The sequence below is a fragment of the Mauremys reevesii genome, linkage group 1, assembly GCF_016161935.1.
Source record: "Mauremys reevesii isolate NIE-2019 linkage group 1, ASM1616193v1, whole genome shotgun sequence".
NCBI classification, from domain to species: Eukaryota; Metazoa; Chordata; order Testudines; family Geoemydidae; genus Mauremys; species Mauremys reevesii.
In genome coordinates, this window is record NC_052623.1 from 3,958,608 (window position 1) to 3,982,534 (window position 23,927).

The window sequence follows — 23,927 nt, forward strand, 5'->3', positions numbered from 1 at the left end:
CAAGGGAGGGAAAGAGACGAGAGGATCGAGCGATAGAGAGGGCCTGCAGGGAAGAGGCAGAACAGGCATGTGGCCATCTTGTAAGGAGTGGCAAAGGGGAGGTCTTGGGGGTCCAGTTACAAGCAATAAGAAAGGTGACAACTTCAAGAGTTGTGCATAGACCGATTCCCCAGATTGTCATGCTAACACAGCACTGTACATTCAGTAAAGTGGTTAATGCCCTTTGACAGGCCAGTAAGTGATTCAGGGAAGAGGGCCCAGCACTTTGTCACCAACCAGCTCTGCACGGAGCTCGGTCTGAAAATCTGAGCACCAGGAGGGAACTTTAGGTCCTTCTAGGAGTAAATAGTGAGAGCAGCCTGTCCTGGATCTGTTTGGTCCTCACCCCGTAGATGATGGGGTGTAGCATGCAGGGCACCAGAAGGTAGACGTTGGCCATGAGAATGGGCAAATACAGGGGCACAGTGTTATCAAACTGGTGCATGACAAAGGAGAAGACAAATGTTATGTAAGAGGTAAAAACGGCACAGAGGTGGGAGCTGCAGGTCTCAAAAGTCTTGAGCCGGGCGTCCTTTGTGGGAAGGCTGAAGATAGCCCTGAGGATCAGGATATAGGACACAGCAATAAAAAACACATCCAGACCTGGAGTAAAGACTGTCACAGAGAGGCTGTAGTTACTGCTGAGGCGGATATCGGCACAGGCCAGACTCACCACAGATATGTGCTTGCAGTACGTGTGGGGGATGATGTTGGTTTTGAAATATGGCCACTGACTCGCCAACAAAGGATATGGCAGTATGAGTAAGCAGCCACGCAGCACCAAGGCCAGGCCAATCTTCACCACCACGCGGTTTGCCAGGATGGTGGAATGTCTCAGAGGATTGCAGATGGCCACATAGCGATCAAAAGCCATGGCCAGAAAAATCCCTGATTCCATTGTTGCAAAGCAGTTAATTAAGTACATCTGGATGAGGCACACACTGAAATCGATCTCCCTGGAATTGAACCAGAAGATACTCAGCATTTTAGGTAGGATGGACGTAGACATGCTCAGGTCGGTTATGGCCAGCATGCAGAGGAAATAGTACATGGGCTTATGGAGGCTCCGCTCTCTCTTTACAATGAACAGGATGGTGAAGTTCCCCAAGATGGCTATGGCGTACATGGTGCAGAATGGGATGGAGATCCAGACATGGGCCCTCTCCAGGCCAGGAATTCCCAGCAGGATGAAGGCGGAGGGGTTGGTGAAGTCAGTTGAGTTGGAATCTGACATAGAGTAGGGGAGAAGGTGTCCAGCTCTGAAGCAGAATCGTGTCTCCTGTATGTACCATATGTTTTATTGACTTCCTTTATGTGCCCAGGCTCTCGGGTGATGGTCACAGTAGAAAGGCCTGGATGGAGAAACAATGTTAATATTAGACACCACATGCACTACTGAACCGTGTTGTCATGGGTGAAGCAGATTGGTGGCTCTTCAGACACTGAAATTATTTTTATTATTCAGAGAAATTAATTCGGAACCACTGACCCTACTAATGCCAATTCCACACAAGATGGTGCTCCATGCATCAGTAATTCTAACACATTGTCATGTGGAAACCTTAATAGGCACCCACAGCAAACAGGATTGTGGATACGGGTTATCCCTCATCGTTCCTTAATGCAATGAAATCCAGGCCTGAGAATCCATACTGTAGGGATTTCCGCATTTACATGGTTGCTAAACATCTGAGAAGAAAAGAAATCCCAGAAGAGTTTTACACCAATTATGAGAGGGAGAAAGTAAACTTGTTAATGTTGCAGAAAATGTAGATGTGTTCAAGAAATAATGCTGCTCTGCATTCGGAAGTAAGCAGAAGGAGGTATTCAAATCAAATGAGGTGATGGAACACTTTCCACTCTATTAGAAGTCAAGGGGGATTTTAAACAGAATTCACAGTGGAACCACAGACTTATGAACACAATAATTACGAACTGACAAATCGAACACACATCTCATTTGGAATCAGAAATATGCAATCAGGCACCAGTGTTAAACATAAAGTATTTAGAATAGGGAAGTAAACAAGAAGATTTTAGAAGGTTAGGAAACAATGGAAAAGCTGGTATTGGATTGGTTTAAAATTAAGGTCTAGGATTATAATTAATGCCATTCAACAGTTGGGTTTATGGAAAATCAGTCTTGTCAAATAAATTTGACTTTATCCTTTAATGAGAGTGCACATTTGGTTGATCATGGAAACCGTGCAGATGCAATAAACTTTGATTTCTACGAGGCATTTGGTTTAATATTGGAAAATACACCAATTAAAAATGAACACAGTGCAATATCAGTAGAGCATAGGTAAAATGGATATAATCTGGCTAATTAACAGATCTCAGAAAGCAGTTATCAATGGGCCATTGTCAGTGAATGGGGTGAGTGGGGTTCTGCAGGGATCAGTTCTAGGGCCGATGCGATTCAATATTTCCATCAATGATCTGGATAGAAACAGAAAATCACTGAAGAAAAAATCTGCAGATGCCCCAGATATTGGCAGAATGGTCTTTTCAGGATCCCCCCAGTCCATAAGAAAGTGCCCTTGCCTGTGGGTCGAGCCTGCATTCCTGGTTCTGAGAGAATCATTTTGGATTTGACTGTATTAAAACATTTTGTTTGCATGGGTCCAGCTCGCTGGATGCTTTTCCTGCTGCCCATGTCATTGGTGAAACTGACTGTGTCCAGTCCTGGGATCCACATTTCAAAAAGGATGTTGAAAAATTGGGGAGGCTACAGAAAATGATTGGAGGCTGGGGAAAAGGCTGGAGAGTGAGGGACTTAATTTATGAAAAAGACAATCAAGTGGAGAATTTCATGGGGAGAAATCAATGGGTAATAATGGTCTCTGTAATCTAGCAGAGAAAGGCATAGCAAGACCCAATGGCTGGAGGCTGAAGCCAGAGACATTCTTGTCGGATATAAGGGCCAAATACCTAGCATTGAGGGTGATTAGTTGTTTGGACACACTACAAAGGAAAGTGGTGGATTCTCCAACTCCCCATCTCTGCAGATCCTGACTGGATGCTATTCTGGAAGATCTGCTCGAGGCTAGAGTGGTGCTGCTGTAGCACATCAGTGTAGACACTGCTAACACCAATGTCCGGGATTCTTCTGCCAGTGAGGGCAATCCACCTCCCCGAGAGGTGGTAGCTGTGGTGATGGAAGAATTCATCCTTTGGCCTCAGACTGTCCACACCAGGGTTAGTCTGGTATATCGACATCCCTCTGGAGTGTGGGGTTTCTTCAACCAACCAACCTACCAAGCAGACTGATACACACAAGCTCAGCACAGAGCAAGTAACCCCCAAACACAAACAAACACACAATACAGACAGTCACTTGCCCCAAGGATTCTGAATTTGCTCCTCCTTCCCCTGTGTCTGTTACAGCTGTCACCCCTGCTGCATTCCTTTTTTCCCTCTCCTTTCTGTTGTTCTGTGTGGCCGTCCCTCCCGGCCATGGTGCTAACTGAAGTCAAAGCCTGGCCCTGCTCATGGAAATGGCTTGTGCAGACTAACTGGAACCATTGCTCTGCTCAGGGAGGGGGGCTTTTGGCTCCTTTGTTCAGACCTGGGCTCGGTGTAGGGTGCTCTGCCCAGGTATGCAAGACCTAAAGTGGCCACATAGCTGAGCATATGAGTCATACCTGGGGGCTCAGATCTTGCCCAGACATGTTCTATGCCTACCAGTGCTTTTCCCCTGCCTTCTCTCCTCCCTGTAAGAAGGGGAACCAAAATTACTGGCGGGAAACTGCCTAAGTTTGCCTTTATAACCAGACATTTTCTGATCAGACCTCAGAGAGGTTACTGCATTGCCACCTGGTCTGATCAGCTAGGGGTCTTTGGGGGGCCCTCTCCCCGCTCTAATTTGTTTTTGAGCGTACCCCCATTTTTAAACTCCCCTCCCACGAACAACGAATTTTGCCTGGAGATCTCCTAATTATTGTAAGTGAATCGAGTCCTCTCTGCGTCCTCTGATGCTGAAACTGCTGTTCCTGCTGCTGCTTTGGGGATTGGTAAGAACTCCCTCTTGCAAACTCCCCCTGTCTTAGCTGCTGGCTTTCTTTTCCCAGCAGGCAGACCCAAGCTAACTCCTTGGTCTGTATCTGTAATCTGCTTCTAGCTCTGCAGCCTTTGCTGCTAGAAATAAGCCTGCTTGCAGCTGTCCCACTGCTTCAGCCACCACTAGTCACCATTCTGCCCTCTGGAACTACCCCTAGTATAAGGTGCACCCATTAGGTTAGGTTTAGCCTTTAGTCTAGATAAGTTGTAATTTCATTTTGCATAGCTGTGGTTAAGTTAGGTTTAGAGAATTGTTTGCATTGTACTCTGTAACAATTCTCTAAGCCTAAATTACAGAGTACAATGAAAACAATTCCTCTCCTATCTCTGTATCTCTCTGACTTTTTGCAGTCTCTTTGCTGCTCCACCACGTGCTCCTCTTCTCCCATCCCAATCTAGCATAAAACCCCATTGGTTACCCTTTTTCTCTCTGATACACCTCACATTCTACATTTACACCACTGTGACACATTTTTACCTAAAATTGTTTGCTATTTAACATACTTTATCCATAACTGTTAGTTGGTTATATGCTGCTGTAACACACCCTTTACATAGAAATTGTTAGCTACCTGTTACATTTATATTTCTGTGTTAATTGGTTACCCACTGTATTGTATCCTACTGTATTGTACCCAACTATTAAAACCCACTTACTGTTCACCAAAAGAAACCCCTCCCCAATTGTCTACCTTAACAAACCGCATACCCCTCACTATTGAATTTTCCCTGTTTTTGCATTTTCTTAATAAAGTTTATTTTGCACCCCACCAGTGCAGTAATTGTCCCCCAAGATCCCCTACCTGCTGGCAGGGACACCCTGGAGAAGAGGAGATGGAGGAGGGTCATGACAGCCGTCTTCAGATACTTGAAAAGCTGCCATAGAAAAGGTGGAGAAAATTTCTCCTCTCTTACCACAGCGGGCAGGACAACAGTGAATTGAGTTTAAACTACAGTATAGCAGACTAAGATGAGATCGCAGGAAAAAGTTCCTAACTGTAAGGGCAGGAGGACAATGGAACAGACGCCTCAGGAGGCTGTGGAAGCTCCATTGCAGGAAGTTTTCCAAAGGAGGCTGGGCAGCCATCTGTCCTGGATGGTTTAGACACAACAAATCCTGTATCCTGGCAGGGAGTTATACTAGGTGATCTCAGCAGTCCCTTTTCACCCTGTAGCTCTGTGATTCTATGATATAAAATCCTAGTGTAGACCAGTCATTAGTTACACTCAAGTCATCCAGCTCAATACAGGTTAACTCGGTGAAATATAGTGGCCTTTTTTATACAGGAGTTCAGACTGGATGATCTAATGCTGCCTTCTAACCATAAACCCAATGAATTTATCAATAAAGAAAATAGACCAGATATTTATATTTACGGTGTAACACACAAACAGGGGAATATTCCATTACATGAAAGCCTGAACATTTAACACTGATAAAAGAAAATTGTTTCACATAATCCATAATTGGCATGGGGAACTCCTTGCCACAGACATTATAGGAGCAAAGAGCTTAGGTGAATGGCATTCACAAATGGACTGGCCATTGTAGTTGGTGCTTATGGCACCAACTTTACTTAAGGCTGTCTGACACCTTCTATAAGGACAACTCTCTTTCAGTTATTTATAAGTTTGCCAAACTTCAAGCATTTAGACTCTAATGTTCCATGCCTGATGTTAGTTTCCGGCTCACTTGTTTTTTTTGAATGTTTGAGGCATAACAGTTCCTCTGAATTGGAGAATTAGGTCAGGAGACAAGACGTCATGCCCATGTTGAAAAATTCTTATAATTGTTCCATTGAAGAGCCTTAGCACCTCCAAGATTTCCAGCTATGGTGACCAGATAGAAAGTGTTGAAAATCAGGACAGATGTGGCAGACAAGAGGTGCCTATATTAGGAAAAAATCCCTAAATATTGAGACTGCCCACAAAAAATCGGGATATCTGGTCACCCTATTTCTAGCACATAACAATCAGACTACAGTGCCCCCAGAATCCACACATGCAAGAGGAGGAGGTGACAGTCTCTCTGCATTAACACAAAGCTGGCTCCTAAGATCTTTACTCAGTTCTGACTCCAAGGGGGTGTTCTCATTGGGGACTGAGGATACTATGGGTCATGGCCTCAGAATTTGGCCTTGTCTTGTACTTCTAGTAACACCTTTCATCCTGAAGGCTTCAATGTGCCACTGAAATGCAGCCACCTCAAGTCTGGCATCTACCAGCGAGCCTGAGGGCCTAGTAAGGTGCGACCTTTTGCCCTGTAATACTAGAGAAAACTCCATCCCTGTGGCAGGGGCCATGGCCAGTTTAATGGATGTGAAGAGCGGAAAGGACACAGACTTACTCTCTCTCTCCCATCACATACATGTTACACTGGGTTTGTCGAGCAGGTGAGCTCCTATGCAAAAAATGGGTACCTGTGAATCCTGAGATGGAAGTGTCTTCCCTGGGAATCCCCCGCAGGTAGCCGTGTCCCACACCTTTCCCACTCCAGCATCTGCAGCAGCATCTCACACCGAGAGCCGATACACGGATGTGCATCATCTATAACAAAACTCTGTGCAATCCCAGGGAGGTTCGCTCAGCCTCTAGAGGATTAGCAGCACCTGGATGTAAACAGGCTGGAGACAGGCCTGTCTGCACATTTGTGTTATTCTTCCAGCTTTAGAAGTAAACAGCAATTAAGGGACATTCCCAAGGGGAGATGAAACCCTTGGGGCTCTCCACTTTGTCAGAGAGAAATTGTCTGCTCTGTGTATTTTTGTATATTTTAAAATTGTACTTGATTACAGAGATCTCCATAGGGTCTGGTACCGTGTAAATGCCCAGGATGTATGGGTACATAGTAGGCAGACAGATCTGGAGTCATATGACACAGAGAGAGAAACGGACACTTTCAGGAGGCACATGGGGCTGTTGCTAAGGTATCAGAGATCAATAATTTCCATTAGTAACTATCATCAGACTATCAGAGGGGTAGCCGTGTTAGTCTGGTTCTGTAAAAGCAGCAAAGAATCCTGTGGCACCTTATAGACTAACAGACGTTTTGCAGCATGAGCTTTCGTGGGTGAATACCCACTTCTTCGGATGCAAGCAGTGGAAATTTCCAGGGGCAGGTATATATAAGCAAGCAAGAAGCAAGCTAGAGATGACGAGGTTAGATCAATCAGGGAGGATGAGGCCCTGTTCTAGCAGTTGAGGTGTGAAAACCAAGGGAGGAGAAACTGGTTCTGTAGTTGGCAAGCCATTCACAGTCTTTGTTTAATCCTGAGCTGATGGTGTCAAATTTGCAGATGAACTGGAGCTCAGCAGTTTCTCTTTGAAGTCTGGTTCTAAAGTTTTTTTGCTGCAGGATGGCCACCTTAAGATCTGCTATTGTGTGGCCAGGGAGGTTGAAGTGTTCTCCTACAGTTTTTTGTATATTGCCATTCCTAATGTCTGATTTGTGTCCATTTATCCTTTTCCTTAGAGACTGTCCAGTTTGGCCGATGTACATAGCAGAGGGGCATTGCTGATCTGGTTAGGTCCTGTGATGGTGTCGCTGGTGTAGATATGTGGGCAGAGTTGTCATCGAGGTTTGTTGCATGGATTGGTTCCTGAGCTAGAGTTACTATGGTGCAGTGTGCAGTTGCTGGTGAGAATATGCTTCAGGTTGGCAGGTTGTCTGTGGGCGAGGACTGGCCTGCCACCCAAGGCCTGTGAAAGTGAAGGATCATTGTCCAGGCTGGGTTGTAGATCCTTGATGATGCGTTGGAGGGGTTTTAGCTGGGGACTGTATGTGATGGCCAGTGGAGTCCTGTTGGTTTCTTTCTTGGGTTTGTCTTGCAGTAGGAGGCTTCTGGGTACACGTCTGGCTCTGCTGATCTGTTTCCTTATTTCCTCGTCTGGGTACTGTAGTCTTGAGAATGCTTGGTGGAGATTTTCTAGGTGTTGGTCTCTGTCTGTGGGGTTAGAGCAGATACGGTTGTACCTCAGTGCTTGGCAGTAGACAAAGGATCTTGTGGTGTGTCCGGGATGAAAGCTGGTGACATGAAGGTAGGCATAGCGGTCGGTAGGTTTTTGGTATAGGGTGGTGTTAATGTGACCATCACTTATTTGCACCGTGGTGTCTAGGAAGTGGACCTCCCGTGTAGATTGGTCCAGGCTGAGTTTGATGGAGGGGTGGAAGCTGTTGAAATCGTGGTGGAATTTTTCCAGAGTCTCCTTCCCATGGGTCCAGATGATGAAGATGTCATCAATGTAGCATAGGTAGAGAAGGGGCATGAGTGGACAGGAGCTGAGGAAGCGTTGTTCCAGGTCGGCCATAAAAATATTGGCATATTGTGGGGCCATGCGGGTGCCCATAGCGGTGCCACTGATCTGGAGGTATATATTGTCATCAAATATGAAATAGTTGTGTGTGAGGATAAAGGCACAGAGCTCAGCAACCAGTTGTGCTGTGGCATCATCAGGGATACTGTTCCTGACAGCTTGTATTCCATCAGCGTGTGGGATGTTTGTGTAGAGAGCCTCTACATCCATGGTGGCTAGGATGGTGTTTTCTGGAAGGTCACGAATGCATTGTAGTTTCCTCAGGAAATCAGTGGTGTCACGGAGATAGCTGGGAGTGCTGGTGGCATAGGGTCTGAGTAGAGAGTCCACATATCCAGACAGTCCTTCAGTGAGAGTTCCAATGCCCGAGATGATGGGGCGTCCAGGATTTCCAGGTTTGTGGATCTTGGGTAGTAGATAGAATAACCCTGGTCGGGGCTCTAAGGGTATGTTGATTTGTTCCAGTGTTAGTGTAGGGAGTGTCCTGAGTAGATGGTGCAGTTTCTTAGTGTATTCCTCAGTGGGATCTGAGGGAAGTAGCCTGTAAAATTTGGTATTGGAGAGTTGTCTGGCGGCCTCCTTTTGGTAGTCAGACTTGTTCATGATGACAACAGCACCTCCTTTATCAGCCTCTTTGATTATAATGTCAGGATGGTTTCTGAAGCTGTGGATGGCATTGCGTTCTGCATGACTTAGGTTGTGAGGCAAGCAATGTTGTTTTTCCACAATTTCTGCCTGTACACGTCGGCGGAAGCATTCAATGTATAGGTCCAGACTGTCATTTTGACCGTCAGGTTGAGTCCATGTGGAGTTCTTCTTCTTGTGCTGTTGGTGGGAGGGTAACTGTGTATCAGTGCGCTGTTCAGTGTTGTCCTGGAAGTATTCTTTGAGTCGGAGACGGCGAAAGTAGGCTTCCAGATCGCCGCATAACTGTATCATGTTGGTGAGGGTGGCAGGGCAGAAAGAGAGTCCCCAAGATAGGACAGACTTTTCTTCTGGGCTGAGTGTGTGGTTGGATAGATTGACGATATTGCTGGGTGGGTTAGGGGTACCATGGTTGTGGCCCCATGTAGCAGGTAGGAGTTAAGACAGCTTACAGTCCTTTTTCCTTTGTAGAGAGGTGAAGTGAGTAATGTATATCTCCTGTCTTATTTTAGTGAAGTCTATTTGTATGGAAGTTTGGTTATTGATGAGAGTCTCCAGGTTGGAGAGCTCTTTTTTGATGTTTTCCTGTTTGCTGTATAGGATGCTGATCAGGTGGTTCCTCAGTTTCTTTGATAGAGTATGGCATAATCTCTCACTGTGGTCTGTGTAGTATGTAGATAGCAGTGGATTTTTTACCTTTAGTCCATTAGGTATGATGTCCATCCGTTTACATTTGGAAAGGAAGATGATATCTGTCTGTATTTGTGGCAAGTTTCTTCATGACGTTGATGGATTTCCACTCCATACAGCTAAATGCAGTGCCTTGCATGGTGTCAATTATCAGTGGAGTAGCCGTGTTAGTCTGGTTCTGTAAAAGCAGCAAAGAATCCTGTGGCACCTTATAGACTAACAGACGTTTTGCAGCATGAGCTTTCGTGGGTGAATACCCACTTCTTCGGATGCAAGTAGTGGAAATTTCCAGGGGCAGGTGTATATATATGCAAGCAAGAAGCAAGCTAGAGATAACGAGGTTAGATCAATCAGGGAGGATGAGGCCCTGTTCTAGCAGTTGAGGTGTGAAAACCAAGGGAGGAGAAACTGGTTCTGTCGTTGGCAAGCCATTCACAGTCTTTGTTTAATCCTGAGCTGATGGTGTCAAATTTGCAGATGAACTGGAGCTCAGCAGTTTCTCTTTGAAGTCTGGTTCTAAAGTTTTTTTGCTGCGGGATGGCCACCTTAAGATCTGCTATTGTGTGGCCAGGGAGATTGAAGTGTTCTCCTACAGTTTTTTGTATATTGCCATTCCTAATGTCTGATTTGTGTCCATTTATCCTTTTCCTTAGAGACTGTCCAGTTTGGCCGATGTACATAGCAGAGGAGCATTGCTGGCATATCATGGCGTATATTACATTGGTGGACATGCAGGTGAATGAACCGGTGATGTTGAGGTTGATCTGGTTAGGTCCTGTGATGGTGTTGCTGGTGTAGATATGTGGGCAGAGTTGTCATCGAGGTTTGTTGCATGGATTGGTACCTGAGCTAGAGTTACTATGGTGCGGTGTGCAGTTACTGGTGAGAATATGCTTCAGGTTGGCAGGTTGTCTGTGGGCGAGGACTGGCTTGCCACCCAAGCCCTGTGAAAGTGTGGGATCATTGTCCAGGATGGGTTGTAGATCCTTGATGATGCGTTGGAGGGGTTTTAGCTGGAGATGGCCAGTGGAGTCCTGTTGGTTTCTTTCTTGGTTTTGTCTTGCAGTAGGAGGCTCTGGGTACACATCTGGCTCTGTTGATCTGTTTCCTTATTTCCTCATGCGGGTATTGTAGTTTTGAGAATGCTTGGTGGAGATTTTGTAGGTGTTGGTCTCTGTCTGAGGGGTTAGTGCAGATGCGGTTGTACCTCAGTTCTTGGCTGTAGACAATGGATTGTGTGGTGTGCCTGGGTCGGAAGCTGGATGCATGAAGGTAGGCATAGCGGTCGATAGGTTTTCAGTATAGGGTTGTGTTAATGTGACCATCACTTATTTACACCGTGGTGTCTAGGAAGTGGACCTCCCGTGGAGATTGGTCCAGGCTGAGGTTGATGGAGGGGTGGAGGCTGTTGAAATCATGGTGGAATTTTTCCAGAGTCTCCTTCCCATGGGTCCAGATGATGAAGATGTCATCAATGTAGCATAGGTAGAGAAGGGGCATGAGTGGACAGGAGCTGAGGAAGCGTTGTTCCAGGTCGACCATAAAAATATTGGCATATTGTGGGGCCATGAGGGTGCCCATAGCGGTGCCACTGATCTGGAGATATATATTGTCATCAAATTTGAAATAGTTGTGTGTGAGGATAAAGGCACAGAGCTCAGCAACCAGTTGTGCTGTGGCATCATCAGGGATACTGTTCCTGACAGCTTGTATTCCACCAGCGTGTGGGATGTTTATGTAGAGAGCCTCTACATTCATGGTGGCTAGGATGGTGTTTTCTGGAAGGTCACGAATGCATTGTAGTTTCCTCAGGAAATCAGTGGTGTCACGGAGATAACTGGGAGTGCTGGTGGCATAGGGTCTGAGTAGAGAGTCCACATATCCAGACAGTCCTTCAGTGAGAGTGCCAATGCCCGACAAGATGGGGCATCCAGGATTTTCCAGGATCTTGGGTAGTAGATAGAATAACCCTTGTTGGGGCTCTAGGTGTGTGTTGATTTATTCCGGTGTTAGAGCCCCGACCAGGGTTATTCTATCTACTACCCAAGATCCACACTCTCACTGAAGGACTGTCTGGATATGTGGACTCTCTACTCAGACAGTAGTTGCAACAATGATCTATACAGTTACAGATTCTGTCAATAACATCACACCCATGCTCCCCTAACCTTGCCCCCCATGGTGTGTCATTCCCACCTCTGTAAGCCAAGGAACCTGAAATTCTTGGCCATCCACTGGAGCTAGGGTTCCTCACTGTCTTGCTTCTTGGCCCTCAACACAGATCTGAGTCATAAACTTTTTGGTGTCCTGCCTTGGCTTAGGGATGGGAATACTCATTGTTGGTTTGCTGCTCAGCTCTGGGTGCAGGCCTAAGGGTATGTCTACACTACGGGGTTATTCTGATTTTACAGAAACCTGTATTTGGAAACAGATTATATAAATTTGAGTGCACGCGGCCACACTAAGCACATTAATTCGTCGGTGTGCGTCCATGTACCGAGGCTAGCATCGATTTCCGGAGCATTGCACTGTGGGTAGCTATCCCATAGCTATCCCCCACCCATTGAAATTCTTGGTTGAGATCCCAATGCATGATGGGGCAAAAACAGTGTCACGGGTGATACTGGGTAAATGTTGTCAGTCAGTCCTCCCTCCATGAAAGCAACGACAGACAATCATTTCATGCCCTTTTCCCTGGATTGCCCTGGCAGACGCCATAGCATGGCAACCATTGAGCCCATTTAGCCTTTTTTCACTCTCACTGTATGTGTACTGGATGCTGCTGACAGACGCAGTACTGCAGTGCTACACAGCAGCATTCACTTGCCATGCAAGGTAGCAGAGATGGTTACCAGCCCTATTGCACCATCTGCTGCTGTCATGGGTGCTCCTGGCTGGCCTCGCTGAGGTCGGCTGGGGGCGCATGGACAAAAATGGGAATGACTTCCCAGGTCATTCCCTTCTTTACGTTTTGTCTAAAAGTAGAGTCAGTCCTACTAAAGAACCAGAGAGGACAGCCGCTCCATGACAGAGCCCCAGAGATCCCGCAAAAATGATGAGCTGCATGCCTTTCTAGGGGGTGCCCCTGCAACAACCCCACCCGTTGTTTCCCTTCTCCCCCACCCCTCCTGTTATCCCCCCATTTGTGTGATGAAGTCATAAAGAATGCATGAATAAGAAACACTGACTTTATTGAGATAAAATGATGGGGAGGCAGCCTCCAGCTGCTATGATATGCCAGGCAGGACTGAATCTCCACTAGACATTAAAGGGGGTAGGGGCGAGAGGAGCGCAGCCTCCAGCTGCTATGATATACCAGGCAGGACTGAATCTCCAAGAGACAAAGCTTAAAGAAGGGAATGACTGGGAGTCATTCCCATTTTCGCCCAGGCACCCCCGGCCAACCTCACCGAGGCCAGCCAGGAGCACTCACAGGAGGATGATGACGACTATCAGTCCTTTTGCACCATCTGCCATCAAGGAGAGGAGAGGAGGGGATGCTGCTGTTTAGCACTGCAGCACCGCGTCTACCAGCAGCATCCAGTAGACATACGGTGACATTGAAAAAAGGCGAGAAACAATTTTTTTCTGTATACTTTCTGAGGGGGAGGGGGGAGAATTGACGACATATACCCTGAACCACCTGCAACAATGTTTTTGACCCTTCAGGCATTAGGAGCTCAGCCTAGAAAGCAAATGTTTTTCGGAGACTGTGGGTACTGGGGGATAGCTTGAGTCCTCAGTCCCCCCTCCCTCCCTCCATGAGCGTCCATTTGATTCTTTGGCTTTCCATTATGCTTGTCACGCAGCACTGTGCTGGGTCCCTGCTGTGGCCTCTGTCTATCATAGCCTTGGAGATTTTTTCAAATGCTTTGGCATTTTGTCTTCTGTAACGGAGCTCTGATAGAACAGATTTGTCTCCCCATACAGTGATCAGATCCAGTATCTCCCGTATGGTCCATGCTAGAGCTTTTTTAGATTCTGGGACTGCCTGGTCACCCGTTCTGATCGGCGCTCCACGCTGGGCAAATAGGAAATGAAATTCAAAAGTTCGCGGGACTTTTTTTGTCTACCTGGCCAGTGCATACGAGTTCAGTTTGCACTGTGGGATAGCACCTGGAGGCAATACCATCACATTGTGGCCACACTAACCCTAATCCGACATGGCAATACCGATTTCAGCGCTACTCCCTTCATCGGGGAGGATTACAGATACCAGTATTAAGAGCCCTTTATATCCATATAAAGGGCTTTGTTGTGTGGACGGGTGCAGGGTTAATTCAGTTTAATGCTGCTAAATTCGGTATAAACTCACAGTGTAGACCAGGCCTAAGTTATAGACTTTTTCCAGCATGTAATGGGAGTGCAGAATCCCCACCATTGCACCTCGTGCTGGTTGCTCTTGGAATTAGCTCAGTCCAGGTATGGAGCTCCCTCTGCAGGTGGTGTCTCGCCGCCGTCGCTCTGCTTTCTCCATCTTCTCTGGACCCACGTTGCTCTCTGGACCACGGTGTCCTCTTTAGGACACAGCCCTCCAGCCATGCCCCCAACTCCGTTCTCCCCGCTTCCGAGGGTATCCACAGGCCACAGTTCAGCCCTGTGCTGCAGTGGCAAGCTGCAGTCCTTTATCTGGCCACTCCCACCAGCATCCAGTGGGGAAAAATGGGGGGTGTTTTGGGCCCACCAACTTCTCTGTGTCCTGGCTAAGTGACCCTTGAGTGGAAGACCAGGCCTAAGTTATAGACTTTTTTGCAGCATGTAATGGGAGTGCAGAATCCCCACCATGGCACCTCCTGCTGGTCGATCTGGGAATTAGCTCAGTCCACCTGTGGAGCGCCCTCTACAGGTGGTGCCTCATCCACCAGCGCTCTGCTTTCTCCACCTTCTTTGGACCCACGTCACTCTCTGGACCACGGTGTGAGTAATGTATCGGGGGGTAGCTGTGTTAGTCTGTATCCACAGAAACAACAAGGAGTCTGGTGGGACCTTAAAGACTAACAGATTTATTTGGGCATACGCTTTCGTGGGTTAAAAAACCTCACTTCTTCAGATGCATGGAGTGATGCATTGGCAAGTTACTGAGTGGGAGATAATGTGAAGTCTTGGAGTTCACAGCTCACATGAGAGGGATCTCACAACCTCCAGCTAGTTCTGGAAACCTCACATTCACCTTGAGAAGATGGTGCAGGATCAGGCTCCCTCTTCCTGCCTTCCCTCTGCATCCCACCCAATGAACAGTCCCTGCCAGAGCGGGAGTCAATTTCCCTCTTGGCGTGATAGAGAGAGCGTGGTTATAGAAGGGAAGTCAGGACTGCTGGGTTTTGTCTGTCATTATGCCATCAATCTCTGTGTGGCCTTTGCCAATTTACGTCTCACAGTGTCTCAGTTTACCTATATGAATAACGGGGATTCATCCATAGAGACTTTCCCTTTGTTAGGTGCTCTGTTAATCCTTCAGAGAAAGGTGTTGCACAGGATGATGATAGTTACTGATAAGAATTACTGGTCTCTGATCTAACTGTTTGTGTCTCCCCTCAGTCGTTTATCTCCAGATCTGTTTGTCTACTATCTACCCATACCTCCTGGCAATTTACAGGGTAACATTCCCTATACAGACGTAGGTGTTATCCCTTTTTTCCTTCCTTATCAATTAGAATTTTATATATACACAAATACACAGAGCAGCCCATTCCTCTGTGGCTCAGCAGAGAGCCCAAGAGTTCTCATCTCCCTTAAGGAAGGTCCTTTAATTACTGTTTACTCTGAAAGCTGGCTAAATAACACAGAATTTCAGACCAGCTTTTCTCCAGCCTGTTTACATTAAGGTGCCGCTTCTCTGCTAGAGGCTGAATGAATCCCCCGGGGATTACACAGAGCTATATTATAAATCGTGCACACCCCTGTGTCGGGTCTCAGCGTGGGATGTTGCTGGAGATGCTGCAGTGAGAGAGGGAAGACATTTCTGTCTCAGAATTCACAGGTACCATCTCTTCCTGAGGCACTCACCTGCTTTACAAACTCAGTGCAACGTGGGCGTCATGGGATACAGTGTAAGTTTGTGGTCCATTCCGCTCTGCACAGCCATTAAACATCCCAGGGCCCTTGCCACAGGGGATGAGTTTGCTCCAATAGCACTGGCCAAAATGTCCTCCTTTGATTAGCATCCCTGCCTGTCCCGGCTGATGCCATTCAGTGTGGAGGTGGGTGTATTTCTGTGGCACAAGGCAGCATTCAGGATTAAAGGTGGTAGAAGTACAATACAAGGCCAAATTCTGACGCCATGGCCCATAGTTCGCTCAGGCCCCGCTATGGGAAAACTCCCCTGGATAAGAACTGAGTAAAGACATGAGAAGACAGATGTGTGTTAATAGGCAGAGACTGTCACCTCCTTAGGTGGGTAGGTGGGACTGTTAATGGACTTTTATCAGCTGGAGACCATGGAGGTGGAACAACATGGTTAAGACATATGTTCTCCTAGCTTCATTTGAGTAGTCAGCTGAACTGTCATGCCTGAAAATTTCAAAAAACAATTCCGCCATAAGCAAACATCCAGCATCGGAAATTTCACTCCTAATGCTTGAAGACTGGAAAACTTCAGCTGAAACTGAGGTCTTCCCATTGAGGGTATCAGACAACCTAATTCAAGGTTTTACCACCAAAGACACCTCCAATTGTCAATCCATTTGTGAATCCCATTCAGCTAAGCTCTTCCCTCCTTGTCTGTGGCAAGCAGTTCCTCAGGCCAAATATGGATTATGTAATATGTCATATTATTAAATATGGATTGTGTCATATGTTCAGACAGTAAATGGAACTGAATGTTCTCTTGTTTGTGTGTTATGAGACACAGTAAATGTAAATGCCTGATCTGCTTTCTTTATTGATAGATTCATGGAATATATGGTTAGAAGGAACCAGTCTGTCCTCCTGTATAACACAGACCATTAAATGTCAGTCAATTACCCCTGTATTGAGCCCCTAAATTGTGTCACCAAGGCCTGGTTCATACCAGGATTTTACATTGCAGACTCACAGAGACACTGTACGATAATGCACCACAAGGGTCATGTAATCTGACCCCCTGCCAAGATGCAGGAGATGTTCAGTCTAAACCATCAGAGGCAGATGGCTGTCCGTTCTCCTTTTGAATACATCCAGCTAAGGAGCTTCCATAACCGTCCGAGTTGTCTGTTCCATTGTCATCCTGTTGTTACACTTAGGAGGTTTTTCCTGAAATTCAATCTAAATCTGCTGTGCTGTAGTTCGAACCCATTGCCTCTGGTCCTGCTCTCTGTGGCAGGAGAGAACAACTTTCCTCCAGTTTTTTTATGGCAGCCTTTCAAGTACCTGAAGACTTCTGCCATGTCCCCACTCCAATCTCCTCTTTTCCAAACTAAACGCACTTGGTTCCTTTAGCTTGTTCATCAGGCTTGCACTGCATCCTTTGGAATATCTTTGTGCCTTTCCTCTGGATCCTTTCCAGGTTCCCTCCACCCTTCTATACAGTCACGATCAAAATTGGACACCATTTCTCATTGCAGTGTTCTCCAGGGATTAGTACCCCTCAGTGTTAAACATTTGGCCCTTATTTCGAACTGGAATTTGCCTGACTTCAGTTTCCAGCCATTGGGCCTTGCTCTGCCTTTCTCCGCAAGATTAAAGAGCCCGATACTTCTATATAAGGTTGTCATAAACAGATAGTTAAGGGTTAACGTCTTTTTTACCTGTAAAGGGTTAAGAAGCTCAGTAAACCTGGCTGACACCTGACCAGAGGACCAATAACTTGGTGGGGGGAAGTCTTTTGTTTGTGCTCTTTGTTTTGGGGGTTGTTTGCTCTTGATACTAAGAGGGACCAGACGTCAATCCAGGCTCCCCAAATCTTCCTACACAAGTCTCTCATATTTCAAACTTGTAAGTAACTGCCAGGCAAGGTGTGTTAGTCTTATTTTTGTTTTCTCAACTTGTAAATGTTCCCTTTTGCTGAGAGGATTTTACCTCTGTTTGCTGTAACTTTGAACCTAAGGCTAGAGGGGATTCCTCTGGGCTATCTGAACCTGATTACCCTGTAAAGTATTTTCCATCCTGATTTTACAGAGATAATTTTTACCTTTCTTTCTTTCTTTAATTAAAAGTTTTCTTTTTAAGAACCTGATTGATTTTAAATTGATGGTTAAATTCTTCTTGTGTTAAGATCCAAGGGGTTGGATCGGTGTTCACCAGGAACTTGGTGAAAAAGCCTCTCAAGTCTGCTCAGTAAGGGGAAGGTTTTGTGGGGACAGAAAGTGATCCAGACACTGAAATTTCTGGCTGGTGGCAGTGTTACCAGATCTAAGCTAGTAATTAAGCTTGGAAGTGTCCATGCAGGTCCCCACATCTGTACCCTAAAGTTCAGAGTGGGGGAGAAACCTTTACAAAGATAAATAAATCAAGTTCTTCAAGTCTCTCTCTCTTTGGGATTATTTGTTCACTGGCGTTAATTATATTCCTAGATACTTTAAAAAAAAATCCCATACAGCTTTTCCATTGTTTCCTAACCTTGCCAAATCTTTTAACCGAGACCTGCCCTGCATTTGCCACCTTTTTGACGTAGGAGGAGGCTCTGCTTTTGCCTATTGTGTATTGGTTCAAAATGGGATTTATGGTTTATCAGTCGCTCCTGATCTCTGGTGTTTGTAACTTTCAGATTCTACAGTAGATGCTGTTTCACAGCCTCCTTGACTACTAATGGTCTGGAAAGTGTTTCTTCACCTGAGGTAATATGAGTACATCACAGTTCATCTTTACAAATGCAGAACAAAACTATTTCTTGAACACATCTGCCTTTTCTCAACATTAAAAGTTCCTTCCCCTTCTAGGAACTCACTGAAATGTTTTCTAGGATTTCTTATTTTCTTAATATACTTAAGAAATCCTTAACCCTGCCAAGCATGGATTTTTCCTTTTTGTGATCCTTAACCCTGCCAAGCTTGGATTTTTCCTTGATATTTTTAATTTCCCTGATCAATTTTCAGAACTTCAAATTTGTATTTTTTGGTATCTATTTTGCTTTTCTCCCATGTTTTAGGGGGGATATGCTAGAGGTATATAAAATCATGAGTGGTGTGAAGAAAGTGAATAAGGACAAGTTATTTACTTCTTCCCATAATATAAGAACTAGGGGCCACCAAATGAAATTAATAGGCAGCAGGTTTAAAACAAATAAAAGGAAGTTCTTCTTCACGGAGCACCAGTCAACTTGTGGAACTCTTTGCCTGAGGAGGTTGTGAAGGCTAGGACTATAACAGGATTTAAAAGAGAACTGGATAAATTCATGGAGGTTAAGTCCATTAATGGCTATTAGCCAGGATGGGTAAGGAATGGTGTCCTTAGCCTCTGTTTGTCCGAGGGTGGTGATGGACGGCAGGGGAGAGATCACTTGATCAATACCTGTTAGGTTCACTCCCTCTGCAGCACCTGGCATTGGCCACTGATGGCAGAAAGGATACTGGGCTAAATGGACCTTTGGGTCGGACCCAGCACGGCCATTCTTATGTTCTTCTATGTTGCTTTCCCATGACTATTGTTGCCTTCACTTTGTCACTAAAGTGGGTTTTTAGCCAAAGTTGTCCACTTTTGTGACTGTGGAATCGTGACTTTTTAGCTATCAAAAAACCCTCTCCAAGAACTCTCAATTTTCATTCTCATTTTTCTGTCCAGGTTTTCCTCCCAATCAGTTTGGGGGAATTAGTCCTTTTGAAGTACTAGATGTCTTTAGATATTACTGATTGGGAACTCTTCTGCGTTTCTCAATTTGAATGTAATGTAATCAGTTCCATTCTTTATTTTCCTTTCCTCAGTCATATGCCCCCTTGTTTGTCTCTTCTCTAAACAGTCCCAGCCTTTTCAGTCACTCCGCATACGGCAGCCTCCCCGCATCTCAAAGCCTGTCTCAGAATTATGTGCTATATCCTTTACAGAAACTGGGTGACCAAAACTGAGTGTTTGTCCACAGCAGGTTATTCTCCAACCCTTTCCTTAAGCATCAAAACATTGTCTTTGTTTTGGCCACTGCTAAAAATCAGCTGGTGTTTCCGTAGAGTTGCTATCAGTGATGACAAGGTTTTTTTTCCCTGAGATGTATTGCCAGTTAGTGACTATTAATGTTTCCCACACCACGATGAATGCAAATTATTGATGCAGGGAGCCCCATTGGCTCCCTGCATCAATTGTAGATAATTGTAGATAATTAATTTCACCGAATAATGAAAATGCCATTTTTCAATGTGTGAAGAGCAACCAATCTGCTTCACCCAAGAAAACAGCCTCCACTAGTTCATAGAATCATAGAAGAATCATAGAAGATTAGGCTTGGAAGGACTGCAGAAGGTCATCTAGTCCAGCCCGCTGCTCAAAGCAGGACCAATCCCCAGACAGATTTTTACCCCAGTTCCCAAAATGGCCCCCATTCATTAACTGTCTGATATTCATATTGTCTCTCCATCCAGGCAATTGCACTGCAACCATCACCCTAGACCCTGGGCATATACAAGAAGTCAGGGGAACGTACGGTCCAAGTAGGAGACACCTTTCTGCCTTGCGGGTGGACAGCTTCTCCCCTGCTCCATGTCAGATTCCAACACAACTGAATTCACCAACCCCTCCACCTTCATCCTACTGGGCATTCCTGGTCTTGAGGTGGCCCATGTCTGGATCTCCATCCCTTTCTGCGCCATGTACGTCATAGTCATCTTGGGAAATTTCACTATTCTCTTCATTGTGAAGAGGGAGCCGAGCCTCCATGAGCCCATGTACTATTTCCTCTGCATGCTGGCAGTCACTGACCTGGTCCTGTCCACATCCACCATACCCAAAATTCTGGCAATCTTTTGGTTCAATTCCAGGGAGATCGAATTCAGTGCCTGCCTCGCCCAGCTGTACTTCATTCACTGCTTCTCAGCGATCGAGTCTGGGATCTTCGTGGCCATGGCTGTGGACAGGTACGTAGCCATCTGCCATCCCCTGAGATATTCCACCATCCTGACAAACCGCATGGTGATCAAGATTGGCCTGGCTGTCGTGCTGCGTGGCAGCATGCTTGCACTTCCCTATCCCTTCCTGGCAAGGCAGTGGCCATACTGCAGAACCAACATCATCCCCTATACGCACTGTGTACACATGGAAGTAGTGAACCTAGCCTGCGCCGACATCCGTGTCAGTAGTTACTATGGCCTATTTGTGCTATTCTGTAGGATTGGTCTGGATGTGTTTTTTATTGTTGTGTCCTATACCCAGATCCTCAGGGTCATCTTCAGCCTCCCCACAAAGGACGCCCGGCTCAAGACGTTTGGGACTTGCGGCTCCCACCTCTGTGTCATCTTAGCCTTTTACATCCCAACTCTCTTCTCTTCCCTCACATCCCGATTTGGGCACAATTTACCCCTTCATTTTCAAATTTTTATTGCCAACGTTTACCTCCTTGTGCCCCCCATGCTAAACCCCATCATCTATGGGGTGAGGACCAAACAGATCCGGGACAGGCTGCTCCAGATCTTAACTCATCAAGGGGCTAAAGTTTTCTCCTGGTGCTCTAGGTCTGAGACTTAGGTCCATGCAAACCTGGCTGGTGACATGGTGCTGGGCCATCTTCCCTGAATCACTTACTGGGCAGTCAAAGAGACAGTAAAACCTTTCCTGGCCTTACTGTGTTTTCTCATCACAACGTACTATGGAACTGTTGTACGTACAACTCATTAACACATAGCGTTGCCACCTATCTAATTATAATCATAATTGTCACTGGCCATCTGTTACACCTGTACACCTGCCCCTTGTCCCACCTTTTCCCCAAAAATCCCCACCGCTGCTCCTACTCCAATTACTCCCTCATCACTATCTGGATCATCTATGTAATGGGTCCCCTCAGGTTGCCACCTAGAACTGAGGTAGAGCTGACTCATCTGTCTCACCATTCTGGGTTCCCTCTTGAATTGTAATATTTTGACAAGCTGAAACCCTCCAAGCTTGCCTCACCTCAACATCTATGGGCAGGGACCACCCCTAGATGTGTTCACAACTCCCCTGGCCAGCCACTCATGAAACCACAATAGAGAATCTACGACCACAAAACTCCAAGATCCCCAGACTAAGATCCCAGACCTCTACTGTCCTGCCCTGGTCAAAACCCGGCCACTATGAATTTATTACCCAGTCCACCATTTCTACAAAGGAAAGTGGATGTGCACCGACTTTTCTGCATGGGCTGAGATCTTTCCTCTTCGCACTTAAAACAACACCGTCTGGAAAAATATAAAATAGGGGTGTTTAGCTAGAGAGAGTGAGAGCTTTTAAATGATTATCGGTGAAAGGAAACAGATCCAAGTAGATTATCATAAGAAACAAAAAAAAAAAAAAAACACAACCTAAGCTTAATGTGCTAGCTAGTGTTTGAATCCAGCAGTGTCTCACCCAGTTAGGGCGTACAAGGAGGTTATCTTTCTCAGGCAGACTGACTTCTTTCTGCCAGGGATGAGCATTTGCCCCCCTGTTCTGTCTTTTTCCTCCGGTACTTTCAGGTGTGTTGTTATAGGGAGAATGACAGCTCTAACATCCTGTTATTTCTCCCCTTTATGTGTTCTTCCAAATTGCCAGAAAGCCCTTTGCTGTAACTCAGGTCAAACAGTATGTGACTCTGTGTCCCGAATTAGAGTCTTTTGGTAACAGCATCCTAGAAATAATAAAGTTTTGTACCAGTGACCCCTTTCACCCAGCAAGCCTCTGAGTGTGGCCCCCTTGCAAACCAAAAACACTTTTTAATATATTTACTGTTAGAAATGCTAGGGGCAAAGTGGGGTTTGCGGTGGAGGTGACAGCCCAGGACCGCCCATGTAATAACTTTGTTACCCTCTCAGGGGTCCCAACCCCCAGGTTGAGTATTCGTCTCATTCCAAAGGTTTGTGTGCTTGATCGAGCGCTCATAATTCTGTGGTTCATAATTCTAAGGTTCTACAGTAGAAGCTGTTTTACATCCTCCTTAACAGCTAATGGACTGGAAAGTGTTTCATCATCTCTTGTGATACGCGTAGCTCATGCTGCTTCTTTCCAGATGTGGAAAAAAACTATTTCTTGAACACATAATTGCCTTGTGCCTTTGCTAGGATTTCACTTGTTCTGGTGTCGTGCCGTTGCAACATCATTTGTCCTATTTTTTGTTGTACCTGAAGGCTGCTTGTGGGTTTTCCCAATCCCACAACGTATTTTAGTAGCACGTACATAACTAAGTGTCATAACTTCACATACAATGACAGCACATACACCTTAACAGGATATTAATGTTAAACAGGTTAATACTTTTCGAATGGAACCTCATAAGGCATCTTTTGCCCACAACATGCCATTATTATAAAACAGTGGTGAATATGGGGGTGCTAGGATGTCACAATTTCCACCTCCCTCCCCACAGCTGGGATCCCTCTACTCCAGGACTGTAATGGGGGCCACTGCAGCCTGACAAGGAGATTACAGTGAGTGCCGCCAGGATGCAGCAGCAGGGCCGACAGGCCAATCCGGAGCGGTGAGGGAAGCCAGGAAGCCGAATAAAAGCAGCTGAGGGTTGGGAGCAGGGTTCTGAGGCAGACGAGTGAGGCTGTGCATCCTACACCTTGTGTACCCTAAAGCTCGGCTACAAAGTCCTGAGGGAAGAGATCCTTGTGTGGCTTATTTCCTTAACATCAGCTCCCCTTTGCTCTTCCCACCTGGGAACGTGTAGCCCTTTGCCCTGAGACTGTCCCCGGATGCAGGACAGGGATCAGCTTTGAAGCTCCGAGGACAATAGCTGAGTGATGTGAAAGGATAAGCCCCTGTGTTAGCTGGCAAGGCGGGATGCTGGGCAGAGGCCGGGGTGGCTGCGGTAGCTCTCAGTGAGGGAGATATATGGCACATCCACCATTAGCCGGCTATTCACACACATACACAACACTTTTGATCACTACATCTAGAATCATATAATCATAGAATATCAGGGTTAGAAGGGACGTCAGGAGGTATCTAGTCAACCTCCTGCTCAAAGCAGGATCAATTCCCAACTAAATCATCCCAGCCGGGGCTTTGTCAAGCCTAAACTTAAAAACCTCTAAGGAAGGAGATTCCACCATCTCCCTAGGGAACCCATTCCAGTGCTTCACCACTCTCTGAGTGAAAAC

The 23,927-nt window shown here is 46.0% G+C and overlaps 1 protein-coding gene across 1 annotated transcript; it reads left to right on the top strand.

The window, feature by feature from the left end:
• Window positions 1-20,352: 20,352 nt before the first annotated feature.
• Window positions 20,353-21,333, top strand: LOC120383400 (olfactory receptor 52R1-like). Its single transcript, XM_039501501.1, has one exon. It carries the CDS (start codon window positions 20,353-20,355, stop codon window positions 21,331-21,333), a length of 981 nt encoding a protein of 326 aa, XP_039357435.1.
• The last annotated feature ends 2,594 nt before the right edge of the window (window positions 21,334-23,927 follow it).

Coding starts and splice junctions, on each gene's coding strand:
- LOC120383400 (XM_039501501.1), top strand. CDS start 20,353: ATGTCAGATTCCAACACAACTGAATTCACCAACCCCTCCACCTTCATC.